This window comes from Periplaneta americana, chromosome 2, assembly GCF_040183065.1.
Source record: "Periplaneta americana isolate PAMFEO1 chromosome 2, P.americana_PAMFEO1_priV1, whole genome shotgun sequence".
Lineage (NCBI taxonomy): Eukaryota > Metazoa > Arthropoda > Insecta > Blattodea > Blattidae > Periplaneta > Periplaneta americana.
This window is the reverse complement of record NC_091118.1, coordinates 16,639,299-16,657,281: the sequence shown is the minus strand read 5'-3', so window position 1 is coordinate 16,657,281 and position 17,983 is coordinate 16,639,299. Positions and strand designations below refer to the sequence as shown.

At 33.7% G+C, this 17,983-nt stretch overlaps 2 protein-coding genes across 2 annotated transcripts in view; both read left to right on the top strand.

Annotated features, from left to right (window-relative positions):
- LOC138714245 (trichohyalin-like) overlaps window positions 1-17,983 on the top strand; it is a 221,158-nt gene that overhangs the window by 153,502 nt on the left and 49,673 nt on the right. The window contains exon 14 of the mRNA XM_069846595.1: window positions 17,852-17,914. Within this exon, the coding sequence (XP_069702696.1) occupies window positions 17,852-17,914 (63 nt within the window). The remainder of the gene's footprint in view (window positions 1-17,851; window positions 17,915-17,983) is intronic.
- The window catches only part of LOC138714385 (protein enabled homolog), a 110,023-nt gene that overhangs the window by 68,791 nt on the left and 23,249 nt on the right, over window positions 1-17,983 (top strand). The gene's annotated exons all lie outside the window — the stretch shown is intronic.

Genomic DNA, 17,983 nt, shown 5'->3' with positions numbered 1-17,983 from the left:
GGCGTTAATTAGTAATAATGTTGTTTAATTTTAATGTTCAGGTATGATGTCATATCACTTATAATAATAATTCCCACAACTAACACACTCATCTCACATATAGGCACGTTCTTTATGGGTTAGATGGGCTGGCTAAGTGATATAAAGTAGGCCTATGTGACTAAGTTAGCGGATTAGTTGAGAGAATTATTTAAGATTATTATTTATACATTATATCATACCTGAACATTAAAATTGAACTATATATTGTAGCTACGATGAAAGAGTAATGGAATGGAGAAAAATTCTCTCCGGCGCCTGGATTTGAACCCGGGTTTTCAGCTCTACGTGCTGATGCTTTGTCCACTAAGCCACACCGGATACCCACCCAGGCGTCGGACAGAATCGTCTCCAACTCTCGGGTTCTCTCTAGTGGCCGCCCTCTGCACTACGTCATAGATGTCTATGAACATAGGACTGAAGTCCTATCATATGTACTTCGGTACATTAAAATAATATATATATATATATATATATATATATATATATATATATATATATATATATATATATATATATATATGCGTAAATCACTTTGTGATTTAAGACGGCGCTTATTCCGTCGGATCCCGGCCAACTAGTCACTCATAACGAGTGCACCTGAGCACATGAGTGGACTTGGTCCTACGTTCATAGACATCTATGACTTAGTGCAGAGGGCGGCCACTAGAGGGAACCCAAGAGTTGGAACTTAAACTGAGATGATTCTGCCCGACGCCGGGGTGGGTATCCGGTGTGGCTAAGTGGATAGAGCATCAGCACGTAGAGCTGAAAACCCGGGTTCAAATCCCGGCGCCGGAGAGAATTTTTCTTCGTTCCATTACTCTTTCATCGTATGATGACGCAGAATATCTGCATAGAAATATCATATGTAACATTAAAATAATATATAAAATAATATATTTATTATAACTAATTAACACGGATAATATTAAAATGGATTTCAGGGAGGTGGGATATGATGATAGACACTGGATTATTCTTGCTCAGGATGCGGACCGATGGGTCTAGAGTTGAGCTTAAACGATATTTTGAAGTATCTGTGACAACTGTGACTGTGACAATTAAATATCTGTGACTTTTACCTGTGATTTTGTGACACCGATATTTTATATCGATAAGTAAGCACAATATGCATGAATTACACCAATATTTTGTCACACCGATAAAAATTAACAGGAAATATTGAAGAGCAGTGCAATGTGAATACGATTTCTCTATACACGCCACACATCAGTGGTTTATATGGGAAAATCCTACAAATAAATTATGTACATGTAGGCCTACCATTAACAAATAAATACTAATCTAACTGAACAGTAACATGTAAAAAGTTAACCTCATATACCAAGACGTTATATCGTAATTGATTGTAGATATAGAATCAATTGATAATTTTGTAATGTAGTTGGGTATGGAGAAATTGTGGTTATGTGATTATCCTAATCCTTTTAAAAATTGATTCTTTTTATTGTATATAATATAATGGATAAATTATTTTAAGTCGTGCATTAACATCATAATACTGAGTCATAATAAAAATTAACGAAACATAAGTATTCGGAAAAACAATGGAAAATAATTACAAAACAAAACGGTTGTTCAGACAGAATTTTACACAAGATGAAGTACTGGCAACGAATGGTATTATTATTTAATCGTGTAATCACTATATCATTCATAATAAGATGGTGAAACTAGCGTTGAAGTAGTTTCGGCGATTTCGGATGTGAAAATCGTTGCATTTGTAAGGATTTTTTTTTTTTTTTTTTGCGGAGAGACAGTTGCTTGGGTTAAACTAGCGCTGAGGTAGTTTCAGTGATTTCGGAAGTGAAAGTCGTCGACTTTGATTTTTTGTGGAGATTCAGTTGATCGTATATTCAAGGCATAACAAATACTAAACTAACCAAAGCTAACCTGTCACAGATTCGTATATGCAAGGTGTATATGCGTAGTACGAAGGGAACTACCTAAACGCTAGTTTAGTCGTTGATCGTACATGTCTAGGCATAATAAAAGCTTAAACCAACCAAACCTGACCTGTCACAGATTCGTATATGCAAGGTGTATAAGGGGAATACGAAGGAAACTATCTCAAAGTTAGTTTAGCCAAATAAGTTGCCCATCATATTAGCCAGTTTTGTCTCGTTCGGTTTTAATTATATAGGCCTAGATGCTGTTGTCGGCTTGTGAGAAATGCTTCGAAAGTTCGGAAGAACATAACGTTCAGGGACACGGAGTGAATTAACATGATTTACGTTTGATGCCCCTTATTTTCAAATGTAATTAATTATCCCATTTATGTGTAAGTGTAGGCCTATTTTAAAAGTGTGCAAGGGCAATGAGAACGATTTGATGGATCAGTGTCTGCTAGATGTCAATCTTTTTGGAATTTGTAAAATTGACAATTTTTGCTAACTGCCCCATAGTATTATATTTAAAAGTTGAAAATTACTTGCAAGTTGATTATTTTAACATTATCAAGATAAAAATCACTAAATATCAAGTTTAGAGCATTGATTAGGCCTATTAATTGGGGTGAAATAACACCCCACACAAGTACCAATGTTAGGAAGCACTGTGCGATTTCATAAGAGTTAATAACCACAAACAACATACCGGTAAAGAACTTATTACAAAAATAATTTTATTTTAAGTTTAATTATTTTAATTAATACTACCCTGCACGGTTCGTGTTGGAGCTATACATTAAAACTGGATCATGCATAAATGAGAGAAGTACAGGACGATAAAGTTATTAAAATAATGTAGGCTCCTGTGACTAGCCTATTCTGTTTGTAATTAATAGTATAACTAAAAAAAAAAATATTGTTACTGCGTAAAAATTGGGTGGAAAATACTTACACATTAATATAAATTCACAGTAATATGAAAATGTGAAGATCTCGGGGAATACATAAAATATTTATAAAGCATATATGCAGACTAAATATGAAAACAAAATGTCAGATTCATGATTATATTATTATAATGCCGCTAATAACTTTGCAACACATCATCACTTTGAAAAAAATAATATTGAACAAAATGTCACGAAAAAATAATCAAATACCACCGCCCGATTGCTGTTATTGTATCGTGCGCATGCGCAAACCCACGACGTAGAAGAGAAAATATCAGTCGCAGACGTTGCAACACACAGAATACGGAGCAGATTTCGATAGCGATATTTTGTCACAGATATTTCGCGTCATCAGTCACAGGGTTATCTGTGACAAAAAAATACCTGTGACAAAATATCGGTTTGTGAAATATCGGCCATCTCTAGATGGGTCTCAGGCTTATGTGAGGGCGGCAATGAACGTGCGGGTTCTTTAAAAGCCATTTGTAAATAAGTAACATGAAAAAAAGCAATCAAGACTTACAAAAAGTCGCAATTAAACACGTAATCCACCTACATATATTAAAACTAATAAATCGATGGTGTAGTTGTTGTAGACAATTACCTTAATTTATATTACTAATATTTTACTACAATACTAATATACATTGCATTTTGTCCTATTTATGCCCTGTCTGTCTGCAATGAACTGGATTGTGACGTTTTATCTCAACCTTCAAGGGACGTTGAAGCAATGAAGTTTCACCATGGCACTCAGAACAATGTGCATTTTGTAACTTAGGAATCATTTGTTTCTGCAATTTTCCATATTGTATTTTAGTACGTCGTAAACTGCCGACAACTGAAACCGCGGAAACCGAATCCGGGGATGTGAATATACAGGGTGCTACTAAATTACACCGACAAACTTTGGGTTCGGATAGATAACCTTCTTTCACACAGTTTCTGTTAAGGCACCCATGAGATGCGACATTTCCTTTCAGAGCATGAAGGGTTTATGTCATTACGTGGTTGGATCGTACAGGAAGGGATTGAAGTAATTAGTTATGTGAAAAGTGAATAAACAAATCATTAATGCTACAGACACAATTTATTGACACAAAAATACAGAAATACACAAACAAAACAAAGCGAATGTAAAGGAAAAGCACTCACTTCAGTGTTAAATTAGCAGGATGGATCCATTCCTTTATTGTCTCGTCACAACTAGTGCTGGAATACACGTCCATTGACTTCCAGACAGGCATTGCATCCACGTGCTGTACTTTGTCGTACCCTTTCAAGGATGCCAGGCATTTTCCTGACTTCAGCTGCTGCCCAGACATTGAGTGTTGCAAGATCTTCAGCGTCAACAAGGGTTTCATAATCCACAGGTAGTAATCAAATAGGATTAATACATGATACAGTGCTCAGGCAGTAAACAAACGCGGACGAGGAATGTTACTCCGCTGATGGAGTAAGCAAGCTGGGTTATATATCAGATCCCCAATTTTGTCGGTCTAATTTAGAAACATTCTCTATGTGAAACTTTGATATCTCTCCACACTACACAGGGAGAAAAGACGCATTTTACTCATCGAAACATTTTCATATTCCTCCACCTCTCGTCACTTAGCTGTATCCTCATTTCGAGGGCTTAATATGAAACTAACGTAACTACAATCGATGTTTTATTCACAACAAAATTCTTAACAGGCAATACCCTTATTTCACATGAACTATACCATCATGTTTTGTAGTTACGTATTGTATTATATACAAGACTGTTCGGAACAGAGTTATGATCTTTTTTATGGCCAAGTGGAAGAACGATTGATGTGAAAACCTGAAAATATCAATTTTTAATTACAGTAATTTCACACTGAGCCCTCACAGCAAACTCATAACGAAACTCAGATCAGACGTCAGTCCGGTGATCGTAGACGTACTATGGAACGCCTGTCAGTTAGACTATACGCACGTCTAGCAATCATATGTTGTGCTTCGTCAGTAAACGGTCATTGACCTTGTAGAAACCTCGCATGCATACATTTGACGTAAAGAAAGGATTCACTGTTGCTGAATTAGTCGTTATTCATTTAATGCACGGAATAGCAAGACAATCGTCAAACGTTGCAAGGGAGCTCTTTTGGCTACGATTTACAAATCGTGGGATTACAAATACACAAATGTTCGTTGTTGTGCACCAAAGACTCGATCTCTTCTTCCTCGGATCGAGGATCGTGGACGGCAAGGAGACGTTATTCCGTTTCGTAATCTAACCCCACTTTTCCACAACAAATTCTTCACAAGTTAAGAAAATATTAACTTCTGTTGACAATATTTGAGAGATTATTTGATTTCCTGTGTTTCTTTTATTTCAGTAACAATTTTTGAAAGGCAATTTTCTTTTCTTCTCGTGTCAGTTTAATGGGCGATTTCATTGGAGATACAACATTTTTAAAAAGCATTACATCTATAGTATTTAAGTTAAAGGCATGAAATTTTTGTGCTTAAAGACAAAGAACTGTATTCAATGAAAAAGAATATAATGGAATAGGCCTAGCTAAGAGAAAGGTATGTGCATATATATTGTAAATATTTAACAGTTATGCCCTTTTTGTATGAGGCCATAATATGAATTCTAATTATGTAATTCATTTACAGTTTTCACTGTATAAAGCTAGCACTGCTATACGATTACTCAACTGTAATGAATACTATATGCATATTAATTTTTATTTGTAAAATTCTGAACTTAGTGCTGCAAAAATAATATTTTTTATTCTTAATGTAATACCATAAAAATAAATATATAAGTAATGAATTATTTATCATTGTAGTTCTAAATGTTCAGTAATGTGTAATGAACAACTCCTGAAACAATCATAGCTCTGGAATGTATAGTTTTTGAGAAAACTCTTTAGATGATAGAAAAATATACTTCCGAAAGAAATGGACTGAAACGTCAAAAAAGGGGCGTTGTAGCAGGTGCAGAGTTTAACATTTAAACGTTTTTAATACACCTCCAGGCCTTCTAAATGTAAAATTTATACACAATTTAAATAATTACAATATATTATAGATTACGAAAAACATGTTTCTAAAAATCGATTTTTGACACCAAATTCTTCTCAAAAGAGAATGCCATAACGTTTTAAAAATATTGTTAATTTAGATAACATTACCTTTTATTGCTTTTGTTATATTGCAGTCTAACAACTTTATCAACAGTAATCTCACTAGACGTTTTGATTTATCTAGAGAAAATCGGAACTCGAGTGGGATTTAATTGACTATTACATGATTAGAAGAAAGTATATAAAGATTAGAAGTAACGAAGTACTCCACTACAATAAAATATTAATTGACTTACGAAAATACAACTGTCTTCAAATGTATTATTGTACTATCTCAACATTACAACTATTACGCTAGATGCATGCTAGATGGCAGTAGTGAGCACTGCCTTCTCGTCGAGAAGTTCTCGATCTATATACACGATGGCAATGTTACTAGTCAAGAAGGCTTTGTTGATTCAGTTTCATTTTTATTGAAATGCAACATTCCACTTCAATTAACCGAATCCCAGTAATCAACGTCACTTGACAGATGATTTTCAATAAACCTTAATATTAAAAAATCCTGATACGTGACTATCCATAATATCATATAGCAGAAGCTATAACATAACCTAACTAATATACACAAGTGTTAGAAAAGTTTTAATTAACGACGATGACATAAAAAATAAACATGAATAATTTTAAAAGGAATAATTATTGAATGTACAATTTTCAAATTTGAATGTGGTTGGTGGTTCAATTGATGTTATATTGGACGTGTGCGTAATAGAAGTGGAACTCGTTGATTTAGGCCTACATGGTGTATTCAACTTATTCAGGATTTCCGAATGAAGAATTTTAAAAGGAATAATTATTGAATGTACAATTTTCAAATTTGAATGTGGTTGGTGGTTCAATTGATGTTATATTGGACGTGTTCGTAATAGAAGTGGAACTCGATGATTTAGGCCTACATGGTGTATTCAACTTATTCAGGATTTCCGAATGGTGCACTTCATTTATTTGTAAATCGGATTTCAGAAGATGCATAGGTATGATCAGTGATTTTTATTAATTCTTGTTCTTGAATGCCAATGCGAGTCATATTTGAAACTGCTGTGCATCGACTGGAGTGGTTTGTAATTATATATATATATATATATATATATATATATTTTGACGTCCAGATCAGCGCAGTTTGAAATGTTGGCAAACAAAGAAACAAATGCTAGGGACGCGATGAAATTAAACAAATGCTAGGGACGCGATAAAATTAAACAAATGCTAGGGACGCGATAAAATTAAACAAATGCTAGGGACGCGATAAAATTGTGCGATAAGCAGCCATGATTGTTTGAAATACTTCCTTTCGTACATTTTTATTGGTCAAAAATAGTATGACGTAGTAAGAGCGTAATAGTCAGAATAAAAATATAGGCTGTGCGTGATATTCTAGTCCGCACCTGTGGAGTAACGGTTACCGTGTCTGACCGCGAAACCAGATTACCCGAGTTTGAATCCCAGTCGGGACATGTTACCTGGTTGAGGTTTTTCCGGTGTTTTTCCTTCAACCCAATATGAGCAAATGCTGGGTAACTATCGATGCTGGACTCCGAACTCATTTCACCGGCATTATCACCTTCATCTCATTCAGACGTTAAATAACGTGAGATGTTGATACAGCGTCGTAAAATAACCCACTAAAAACTGAAATTCTAACGAAAGGAAGTGGCCACCCTATCTCATTATCTCCTGGCCTAGTTGCCACATAAGTGGTGCCTTGATGGTATCGCTTGTAAGGTTCAGACCTCTCTTCGGACAGTTGAATAAACAACAACATAGTACAAAATAAACAATGAATTAAATTTCTTGTGTTCATGTAAAATGTATCACAAAACGCGTTTGTGCTTTGATAACGTTGAATTGTGTGGTTAACTGTTACAGTACAAAGACCTTCATCTTAAGCCTGGACGATAGGCAACCCATACAAGGCATTCGTTCGTAAAGGAAACAAATAGGATGGAAGTATTAATTAATCTAAAAACATGACATTTTTCATATCTATAAGTAATTTCGAGGACTGAGAAATGATTTAAATAATATGTTTTAGAAGGCCTATATTGTACCATAAAGAAATAAATTCAATTAATAAAGACATTCGCAGTACATCAGATAAAATTTCAAACCTTATTGCATGATCGCCCTACAAAAATATAAACACGAGCAGTTGGAGTGCCCGAAAAGAATTATTAAGGAAGGCAGTGATAGGGCGTACTGGCTACAGGACTATAAATAAATCCGTGTGACATTAGTGCACTTTTCTCAGAAAGAATTGTACTCAGAAGGCTGAAATTAATACCCAATATCAATGTGATGGCATTTTATACAGTATGTTAAAAAAAAAGATTATTTCTACATTCAGAAAAAGTAAAAATTAATTTGTAGTAATTCTTAATGCAACAAATGTTATCAAAGAAAAAAACCTTTTTTTTTCCAACCGCTCAGTGGAATTTTTAATTTATTTAACCGGTTGTATACGTAAAGAAATGTTACATATGCCCTTTTTCCAAATTTTATAACTTCTGAGAAAAGTGTAGGCCCTACCCAAAATTGAGGAATTTAACATTGTAAGATATGGAAGTACAGCCTTTCCTTAAAATGAGCTAAGTCACTAGGTGTTAATTCTTCTTCAAAATAAAAATTTGTCAACACGTTGCCAGAAGAGAATTTGGAGGATACATGGTTTCAACAGGACAGTGCCACAGCCCATACGACCAACAACACTATGCGTTACTTGGAACAATATTTTCCAGTACAACTGATCTCAAGGGAGTTATGGCCATCGCGATCTCCAGACTTAACACCTAACTTTTTTGTGGAGGGAATACCTAAAAGATACTATCTACGTTACTCATTCGCACAGTAATTCCGAATTTCAAGCGATATTCAGAACAATGTTGGTACCATCTCCGAAAAAAAAATTGAAAACTGTGTTCAGCATCATGATTAATCGTGTTCACTTGTGTGAAGACCAGAACGGCGGCCTACTTCCAGCACCTAATGTAAAATAAATAGAAAAATATTTTCTGGAAAAGAAAAATAGAATTCATGGGTTGCGAGATTTTTTGAACACCCTGTACATTCAGTTTCAACTTTCATGTCACGTTGTGTTATGTCAATAGATTTTTAATTTAAATTTGTATCTTTATATCCTTCAATTAAGTTAGTGATTGGCTGTGATATCTTTCTCGGTCTTGGCACGACACTTTCACGTCGTGGAGGATTCCACGTCTCCAGTGAGGTCCACATAAGGCTCATGTTTAGTTTTCCAACATCGCACTACATACAGTACAGCACAACATATTGAGAACTGATTTATATTCTAACCTGGATTCTAATTCACGACCGACGCTTCCACATTGTATTATTTTATCAATTATCAACGTCGAGCTTAGGAACTCCGTGTTTGTGTTGTTTTCCTGGTTCCCATGGAGCTATTGATCAAACATTATTGGCTGTGTGGAAGAGTGACACATGGAGCAGTACTAAAATTATTTATTACTAGCCGTACCCGTGCGCTCCGCTGCACCCGTTAGAAATAAATATAAAGTAATTACATAATTAAAATAGGACATTTGATCCAGGGAACATTCGTGTTTGATAGAAGGATAAATCGTTTAATATGTTACTTAATTTAAATTGCATCCAAATAATTAAAATGCGATCATTTTGGTCCGGAGACACTCATTTGGTGCAATGACAATTCCTTTAACAAGTTTCTTAATTTTTATTACATGCAACCATAGTTTAATGAAGATTGACATCATTTAGATTTAATGTGTATATTTTATTTTACTTGTTATAGGTTTCCATTGAATTATGGTAATAACTTAATTTTAACCCCTGTTTTCTAGGTATTCAGTAAATGGCGCTTGGCCCACTATGGTTCTGAACTCTTCAAATAACTTAAATTATATTATATAATATTACATATTATATTATATTATATTATATTATATTATATTATATCAGAAGTTACTCTAATGACATTATAGCATTATGTCTATCTAGAGAAACTACACTTTCCAATGCTGAAATAATAATTAATTATACAAATCGGTTAATTTAGCTTCCGATATTACTTCATACAAACACAGAACCAATCTCTGTAGGCTATCTTTCATAGCTTTCGATTGTTGCTGTCCAAGGCAAGTCATTTGTTTTTTAATTCATTACACGGCCTTAGATGGCAGTTTATTTTAATTTTGAAACTCATTTATGTCATTAAATATCAGTCCTATCGAAATTTTTCAAGGAATAAAACTTATCGCAAATTATTTTTAAAGAAACGTTTGTTATTTAACATTTTTCACAAAAATCAATAATAAGCGAGATATTTCGATTTATTTAATTCAGGCCCTATAATAAACCCCCCTTTTAAATAATGTATTTTGAATGCCATATAGCCTAAAATCTAAGTTACAACGAACTTAATTTATATTCCAATTTTCATCGAAATCCGTTCAGCCATTCACGCGTGAAAAGGTAACAAACATACAGACAGACAGACATACAAATAAAAATTTCAAAAAAGCGATTTTCGGTGTCAGGGTGGTTAATTATATATGTTAGGACTAATTATTTTTGGAAAATCGAAAATTACCAGAAAAATTTCGGCTACAGATTTATTATTAGCATAGATTGTAAGGTAAACATTCTGAGAAATGAGGGCGACAAGCGAGCCATATACGAATACTACGATGGATTTCCTCCACATACATGCTAATCACATGAGATTTGAGGCTTTGGAATTTGAAGAATAATTTGAGTTCTTCAACTGCCTCTAATAAACCTCAGCACAGGTTGATAACCCGAAAATATTCCCTAGAAAGGAGTCATTGATGTTTCTAGTAGCCAGAGACATTGCCAGTCCTGGTGTTTGTGTTACGACCAGCTTGACAAAATGTGAATCAGCTCTGCCAGAGGTGACATCTGCATGTCATTCCGTCTGTACCGGTATCTATGTTGTTTGCTTTCATCACAATTTGCTGGTCAGCAACTTCTTGTTTCCATGGTTAGCTACCCAAGCTGCTTATTTCCAGAACAGATGAAGGCGAACTGACTAGTAACATCTGACCCGCTTTTAGATAACAATTGTGTTTTGTTGTTTTTTCTATAAGCATTATGCTCCAAATTTAAAGTGGTAAACCTGTGGACCACGTACCCATTGGTTATCATCTACATCAAAATCCGTTAGCACTAATTTTCCTCTTTCCTACACATTTATTTGTATTTCCGTCTTCCTCCGTGACATGTTTCACTGTTCATCCAGCCAGGGATTCAGTCGCGTCACAGACTTAATGGCTTATTTATTGATCATGCTCCAAAGCCTGCTAGAGAAATCACGTGACCTTGTGTTGTGGGCTGTGGTTGGGAATCCCGTAGCTGTTTGCTGCATTGCGGGCTTGGCTGTTGAAGTATTTGCCAGCTTCTTTGCTATCCAGTGTTTGTAACGCATCTTATTGTGTTTCATAGTAAGTGGGGTTGATATTGGTAACTTCTGTGCGTTTTCTTATTGAAACAATCAAAGGTAAACTTTATTATCCTTCTTACTTACATTTTGCATAGTTACTGTATCGCTTTCTACAGTGGCGAGTTACAAACCAGGTCTGTTTACTGCCCAGTCAAACGCCACAAATCCGCCACTTGTTTACTGAGATTCATGATTAGACGTAATCATTGCAAATTTGGTAGTTACCTCATGTCAGATAATATTTAAAGTTTTTCAGTTCATGAAAGATAGCACGCTTACTATTTTTTTTCGAGATTCATATTCTGTCAAAAGATCAACCATACTATTATTATTTTGTCGCAGACCGTTGCACGCTTTCAGTAACACAGAAGAGGAAACAGTCTGGATTTGTACACGAAATATACTGTATCTGTCAAATGTATTAGTAAGATATCTTAGTTCACTTGTAAATTGTTCAGTTTAAGTATAGCGTACGTGTAAATTACTTTTGTGCAAGATCGTGCGTATTTGCTTGGTTTCCGCACAAAACCAATCCGCGGAAATTCTAAAATTCCACATTCAGTATTCCTAACCTAACACACATAACAATTTTCCTCTTCTTACCGCTTAAGTGACATATTGATTTTACTGCTTTAGGCTTTTAATATATTATTTTTAGAGACATTCAATATAGCAATAATTATAAATTGGAAAATTACAACTGCAATTTCACCTAAATTGCACTGTTAATTGTTTTTAAATATTTGCAAAAATTAAGTAAATTCTACAACTCCACTAAAGTTACTGCATTCGTGATGCAAGTAACATTAAGGAAGCCGTGAAAAATCAACAAGATTCCAGATGCCGATGTTATTACTGCAGTATTTTATAGTCTATAAATAATATTGTTAAAATATTAAAATGAAAAATAAATCATTACATAACCTTACCGTTTGTTTTAAGTTCGCATTTATAGACTGGGGAAAAAAACAGACGTATATCACGGCCTGCTGGAGTATAGTAAACATTTTAAAGCAACAATGTTGAAGATAGATATTTTTGTTTTGCAAATTTGCCATCATTAAATAGAAACCAAGATGGAGGTTTCATTGCAACTAATTAGAAATTCCTCTTTCAGGTATGTAATAAACGATTTTCGCACAAAATAATGCACGATGCACGAGCGATATGTTTTCTTTCAATTCTCGGAAATTAAAAAAGCTCAGCTATGTTTCGCTTTTTTAAACTTTTCCTCGAACATGAAAACTACAACATCCCGCTCTTGTAACGCATAAGCTTATTACTTGTGTACAAGTTCCCACAAAAGCTATTTGTGTGATGCAGTGCCTTCTGGTTCCAGTTTCCTGATTCGTCAGTCTCGTTGCCTTGGCAGCTTCAGCATTCCCCTGCGCACTTCCTTTCCAGTCTTGTAACTCTCCACGTTTCCTTGCAGAGTAAGTATAAATATCAGTGCTGAAGTCGTATTTCAAGCTATTGTGAGGATTTTCTTTAATATACAGATATAATTCTAAAGCCTAATACATGGACTAAGTGAGATCAAGCAAAATTATACGTAGTCTGTAGATTTCATTGTCATAATAGTTATAATTCCACTGTATTAATTAGTTTGTAGTTATTTTTCTAATTTTGCAGATATATAATAGTGTATGCATTTCAATAATGAATTTTACTTTTCTTGCATCATAATTCTTTCACTAAAAGACTGTGGACTGTATTTTGCTGATTTTGTCGTAGTTGTTGCCTGGTTCTTCTTTGATTAAGGCTTTTAATTTATTAGGCCTAAAATTTCGGGTATTATTATTATTATTATTATTATTATTATTATTATTATTATTATTATTATTATTATTATTACACGGTACATAGACAATATTGAAATTGTCGATTAAAAATAATGTACAGATCTGACTCTGCGGTGTGTAATTTTCTGAGTACAGCTGTGTATTGGATATTGAAATCTACAAAACTTGAGGTGGTTTGATGACATTATTACCATTAGAAATGAAATAGTATTATAGTTAATGCAATGATGTTAGAACTGCAAAACTTGCGTAAGATACTAATATTGTTATTAAAAATCAAATATTTTTAGTTATTAATCGGGGTTGAGTCTTTTTCATAAACTTAATGGCGGTGTGGTGTAGATTCTTATATGCGTCATTCTCTTCAGTATTGGCTCGAGAGAGCGCAAAAATTACAGTTCCTAAGGAAACACGGCATTACTTACTGATAAAATAAGAGGCCTACAAGATTTTGTAGTCTCCGGATTATTTCAGCAAGATATCTTAGCAGGATAAAATGATTTTACCCTCTACATTTCAAGCTCTACATGCAGCAGCTATACCAAGATGCTATGTCTATTGTTCGAAAGCACAGCAAACCTGAATTTTTTTAACTTTCACCTACAATCCACAATGACCTGAAATAGCTATTGCTTTATTCCCACATGAAAAACCCACTGATCGTCCTGACATTGTTACTTGCGTTTTCGCGTTGAAACTCAAAAACTGAAGATGGATAGGTTCAAGAAAAAGTATTTGGCACAAAAAAACATTCAGAGGGAATGTGTTTCATTATTATGGAAATAAATAACTTTCAAAATGTCTGGTATTCTACATTGAAAATAAATCTGAAAAATTTTTATTTGAACGTCTAATAAATTTTGTAGCGTTTGCTGCAGAAGCCACTAGTAATTTATGCTAAAATATTGGTAAATCATAACCTAATTTCAGTGTTGCTTTATCTGTGGATTGTTGCACAATTCTTTAATGAATGGAAAATGCCTGAATTTTCAGAATTCTTGTAATGTAGTAGAGTTTAATCCCTCTCTGCCAGGAAGAAAAGTATCCGTACGAAATAATATTTTCTATTATGAATGATCGAAAGAGAAATTCCTGTCAAGCGGCGTTGAAGTAATGAGAGCTAGCCTATGCTAACTGTAAGAAAAATTGTGCTGTGGAGTGTGATGGGTTTTATGACAAGATACTGAAAGACCGAAATTTGTAACGTACAGTAAGATGATCTGGAAACACTCAAGGTAATGATCGTGGTGAAATGATGTCCACTCTGTATATGAATCCAAAGTTTTGTGTGTCCTGTCAAGATTGACGATTTCAAGTTAAAATAATGAATCCTACAATGTAAAATATGGATGCAATGGAATTCTATTAATATTATTTCTATATTGTAATACAATTTTTTTTCAACCTCTTTCATGCAGAAGCATTTTATCAAATGATATATTTCAATCTTTTTTTTTTTTAACATAAATGTTTATACAACCGTTTATAATAGTTTTTTATTATCTCTTTCGAATTATATTTGATTTCATGTTGTAGGCCTATTGTTTTATTCCGATTTTTATTATTTTATTTCGTTTTTCATTATTTTATTTCTTTTTTTTTTAGTATTTGCTTTCGTATTTTTTTATTTGATTTCGTTTTTATTTTTTTTTTGTTTTTTATTATTTATTAGGTTTTTTTATTATTTTCGTTTTTTATTTTCTTTTGTTTTCCATTATTGTATTTATTATTTTATTATTTGATTTCGTATTTTATCATTTTATTAGGCCTACGTTTGTATTAAATTATATCGTTTTTAATATTATATCTAGTTTTTATTCTATGCTTTCTCATTTTTTTTTCGGTTACTACTATTTCATCTCGTTTTTAGTTATTTAATTTCGGTTTTCATTATTCGATTTAGTTTCTTTATTATTTTGTTTCTCTTTTATTATTTAATTTTCCTTTTTAATATGTCATCTATGATACCGGTGGAAAACCATTACTTTTGTGAATTCGAAGTATTTTGTCACTTTGGCAGCAGATGTCGCTGTTCAAGACAGTGTGCTGCTATCTATTAAAGGAAAATTAAACGATTTGATGTGTGAGTTCGCCATCTCGTGGAAGAAAAAAACCCGATGTGCATCTATTTATTATTCAATGATGTCCATGTGTAAACAATAATAGATCTGAAATATTATCCATAAAAGCGTCTCCTGTAACTTTTTAATGTTATGCGCTTTGATTAATGAAAAATAATCACGTTTCAGTCTTTATACTTATTTTGTTTTCTTCAATTTTATATTTATCGAAATTCCTTTACATTATTAACGTTGGCAGCATTGTATGTAAGTTTTCTGTTTTCGTGCGTGGCAATTGCGGAGTGAAGTCGAAGTATATGTTGTTAATATTCGTTCTGATATAGAATTAGTGTTTCGTTTATTTTCTTTGTGACATTTTATTAGTCGCTTGTGTTTTAACGATAATACGTGACTTGTGAGAATCGTAGAAATAATTTTTTAAGCCGTTTTATTTTAATAGTTACTGTACTTAGTGTTTTCCTAACCTTCCATGTAAGTATTTGGTCGGTAATTGTGACAGAGTGACCTTGAAAGCTGCAAAATCTCATTTTTATTCCTATAAGATAGATGAAGTACTAGTGACTTCTGAATAGTATTTCACTGTTGTTCTTCGTTCTGGTATGCAGGATGGCAAAACCCAACCCAATCCCCGACCTGAAGCAACGGGTGAAGACCCTGGAGGGACAGGTACGTCTGCTGCTTCCTCTAATAGAGGAGGTCAGGGTCCTCAAGGAGAGGTTGGACTCGCGGTGCCTGCATGGCTTGGAGGCAAGGAAGGAAGAGGAAAAAGTAGGGAGTAGTGACGACCTTAAGAAGCTGCAGGAAATATTGAAGCTGAAAGAGACAGAATTGAGAGAGACGCAAGCTGAACTGGAAAAGCTGAAAGAAGACTCTGAAAAGGTAAGAGGCCTGCTGTTTATATTTACACATTTCGACCCTCCCAAGTACTAACATTATAACTAAATTTTTTATGGTTTTGAGTTGTCCTAGTTAATATGGTCTTAAATTGTTTCTTTTTCTCCCAGTACTATCATTGTATAGCTCTAAACCTCCCCAATTGTATGTAAAATCTTATTGTTACTCTACATTTTTGTATACACTAATTTACTCGATCATTTTAAAACGTCATTTTCATCTCTTGAAAAATGTAAAAAATGTGAGTTACAATGTTAGTACTTGGGAGGGTCGATTTATTACTGAAGACCTTAGAATAGGTCACAGTTAAGGCTTTATTCCACAGAACTATTTGCTCATACCAAACATTCACAAAATAGGAGATGTGGGAAATTGAAGAAGAGTTAAGACGAATCTGTATACCCAACCATGTACACAAGGTTGGCATGTTTTAAAACAGTACGTTTTGAATGATGTTTTTAAAATTGTTTAGAATAGGGCTGGGCGTCAGGAGCGAATTCTACTCTCTCACGGGGAGCCCTGTGACTTCTCTTGAACCTCTTTCTGCCCATAAATGGTCAAACATCAGGAACAGATGCCCCACTGTTTTAGAAATCAGAAATATAACATTGTATCAATTCAAAATTGGACTGTCAAACTTTTTTATAATGTTTCAGAAAATTATTTCTCACTGTTAATAGATGATAGATCTTCAGTGAAATAGCTATAAACATTCAAACACAGGTAAATTTGAAAATATTATTTTTTATGAAATTCGCTATTAATTTTCAAAAATGTATGTTTTTTAGTTAGTGCAATATTAATTTTGTGAACAAATAACCTTATTTAATTTAATAAACAGTGCGATAAATTTAAAATGTATTAAATGCTGGTTTCCCGAATTTTTTGTTAAACAAACTGGACTTTCGCTAGTTTAAGGCCTAATAGCCTATCCATCTGGCAACCCTATGTATAAAACATGTTTCATATTTAAAAAACGTTAACTTTATAATTTTCAACAGTTAAAAGATTAATCAACTCAAAATATCATATCATAGAAGATGGGAGAGTCTCAATGTACGAAATATAATTCCTGAGTGTCCAAAGAAAAGTTCAGTTGCATACTTTTGATTACTTACAGGGCATGATTATTTGTCTACACACTTGAACAAAATTGGAATTTTTTCTTCACATTATCCATTGTGCAGTCTTCTGAAATAAATAAATCAGAATCACATGTGCAGCCTTTCCTCTAAACCACACCATGTGTGAGAAATGTAGGACAGCAAGTCAGCTAATGGCTTTATTGCCAAGAACTCAGCATTAGTTAGCGACAATGTCAGCAATACATTAAAAAAACCCACTGTTTCATGACACTCTTTAAAAAGTATAAAAACGCTTTAAAACAAAACAAAATAAGTTTTTTTATTTTATTAATGGAACTTTTTTTTTTTTTCCAACCCTGCGTGTACAAAATGTGAAGATAGTATTAGAATATCGTGTTGTTTAGTAGTTGACAGTACATTTAGTAGTTGGTTGTGTGTTATTCTGTTTCTCATCGCACTGCCACCTTACTGACTGGGCTACGTCTGAACCTGATTCCTTTGTGGTTACAGGAGAAAGTAGAACTGAGGCAGAAATATGAAGGAGAGCACCAGTTGCGGCTCAAGCGGGAAAATGTAAGTGATTAGCTGTTGCCATTTTACAGATAGAGTGATTGCACAGCACGAATAATTTTAAAATAGGCA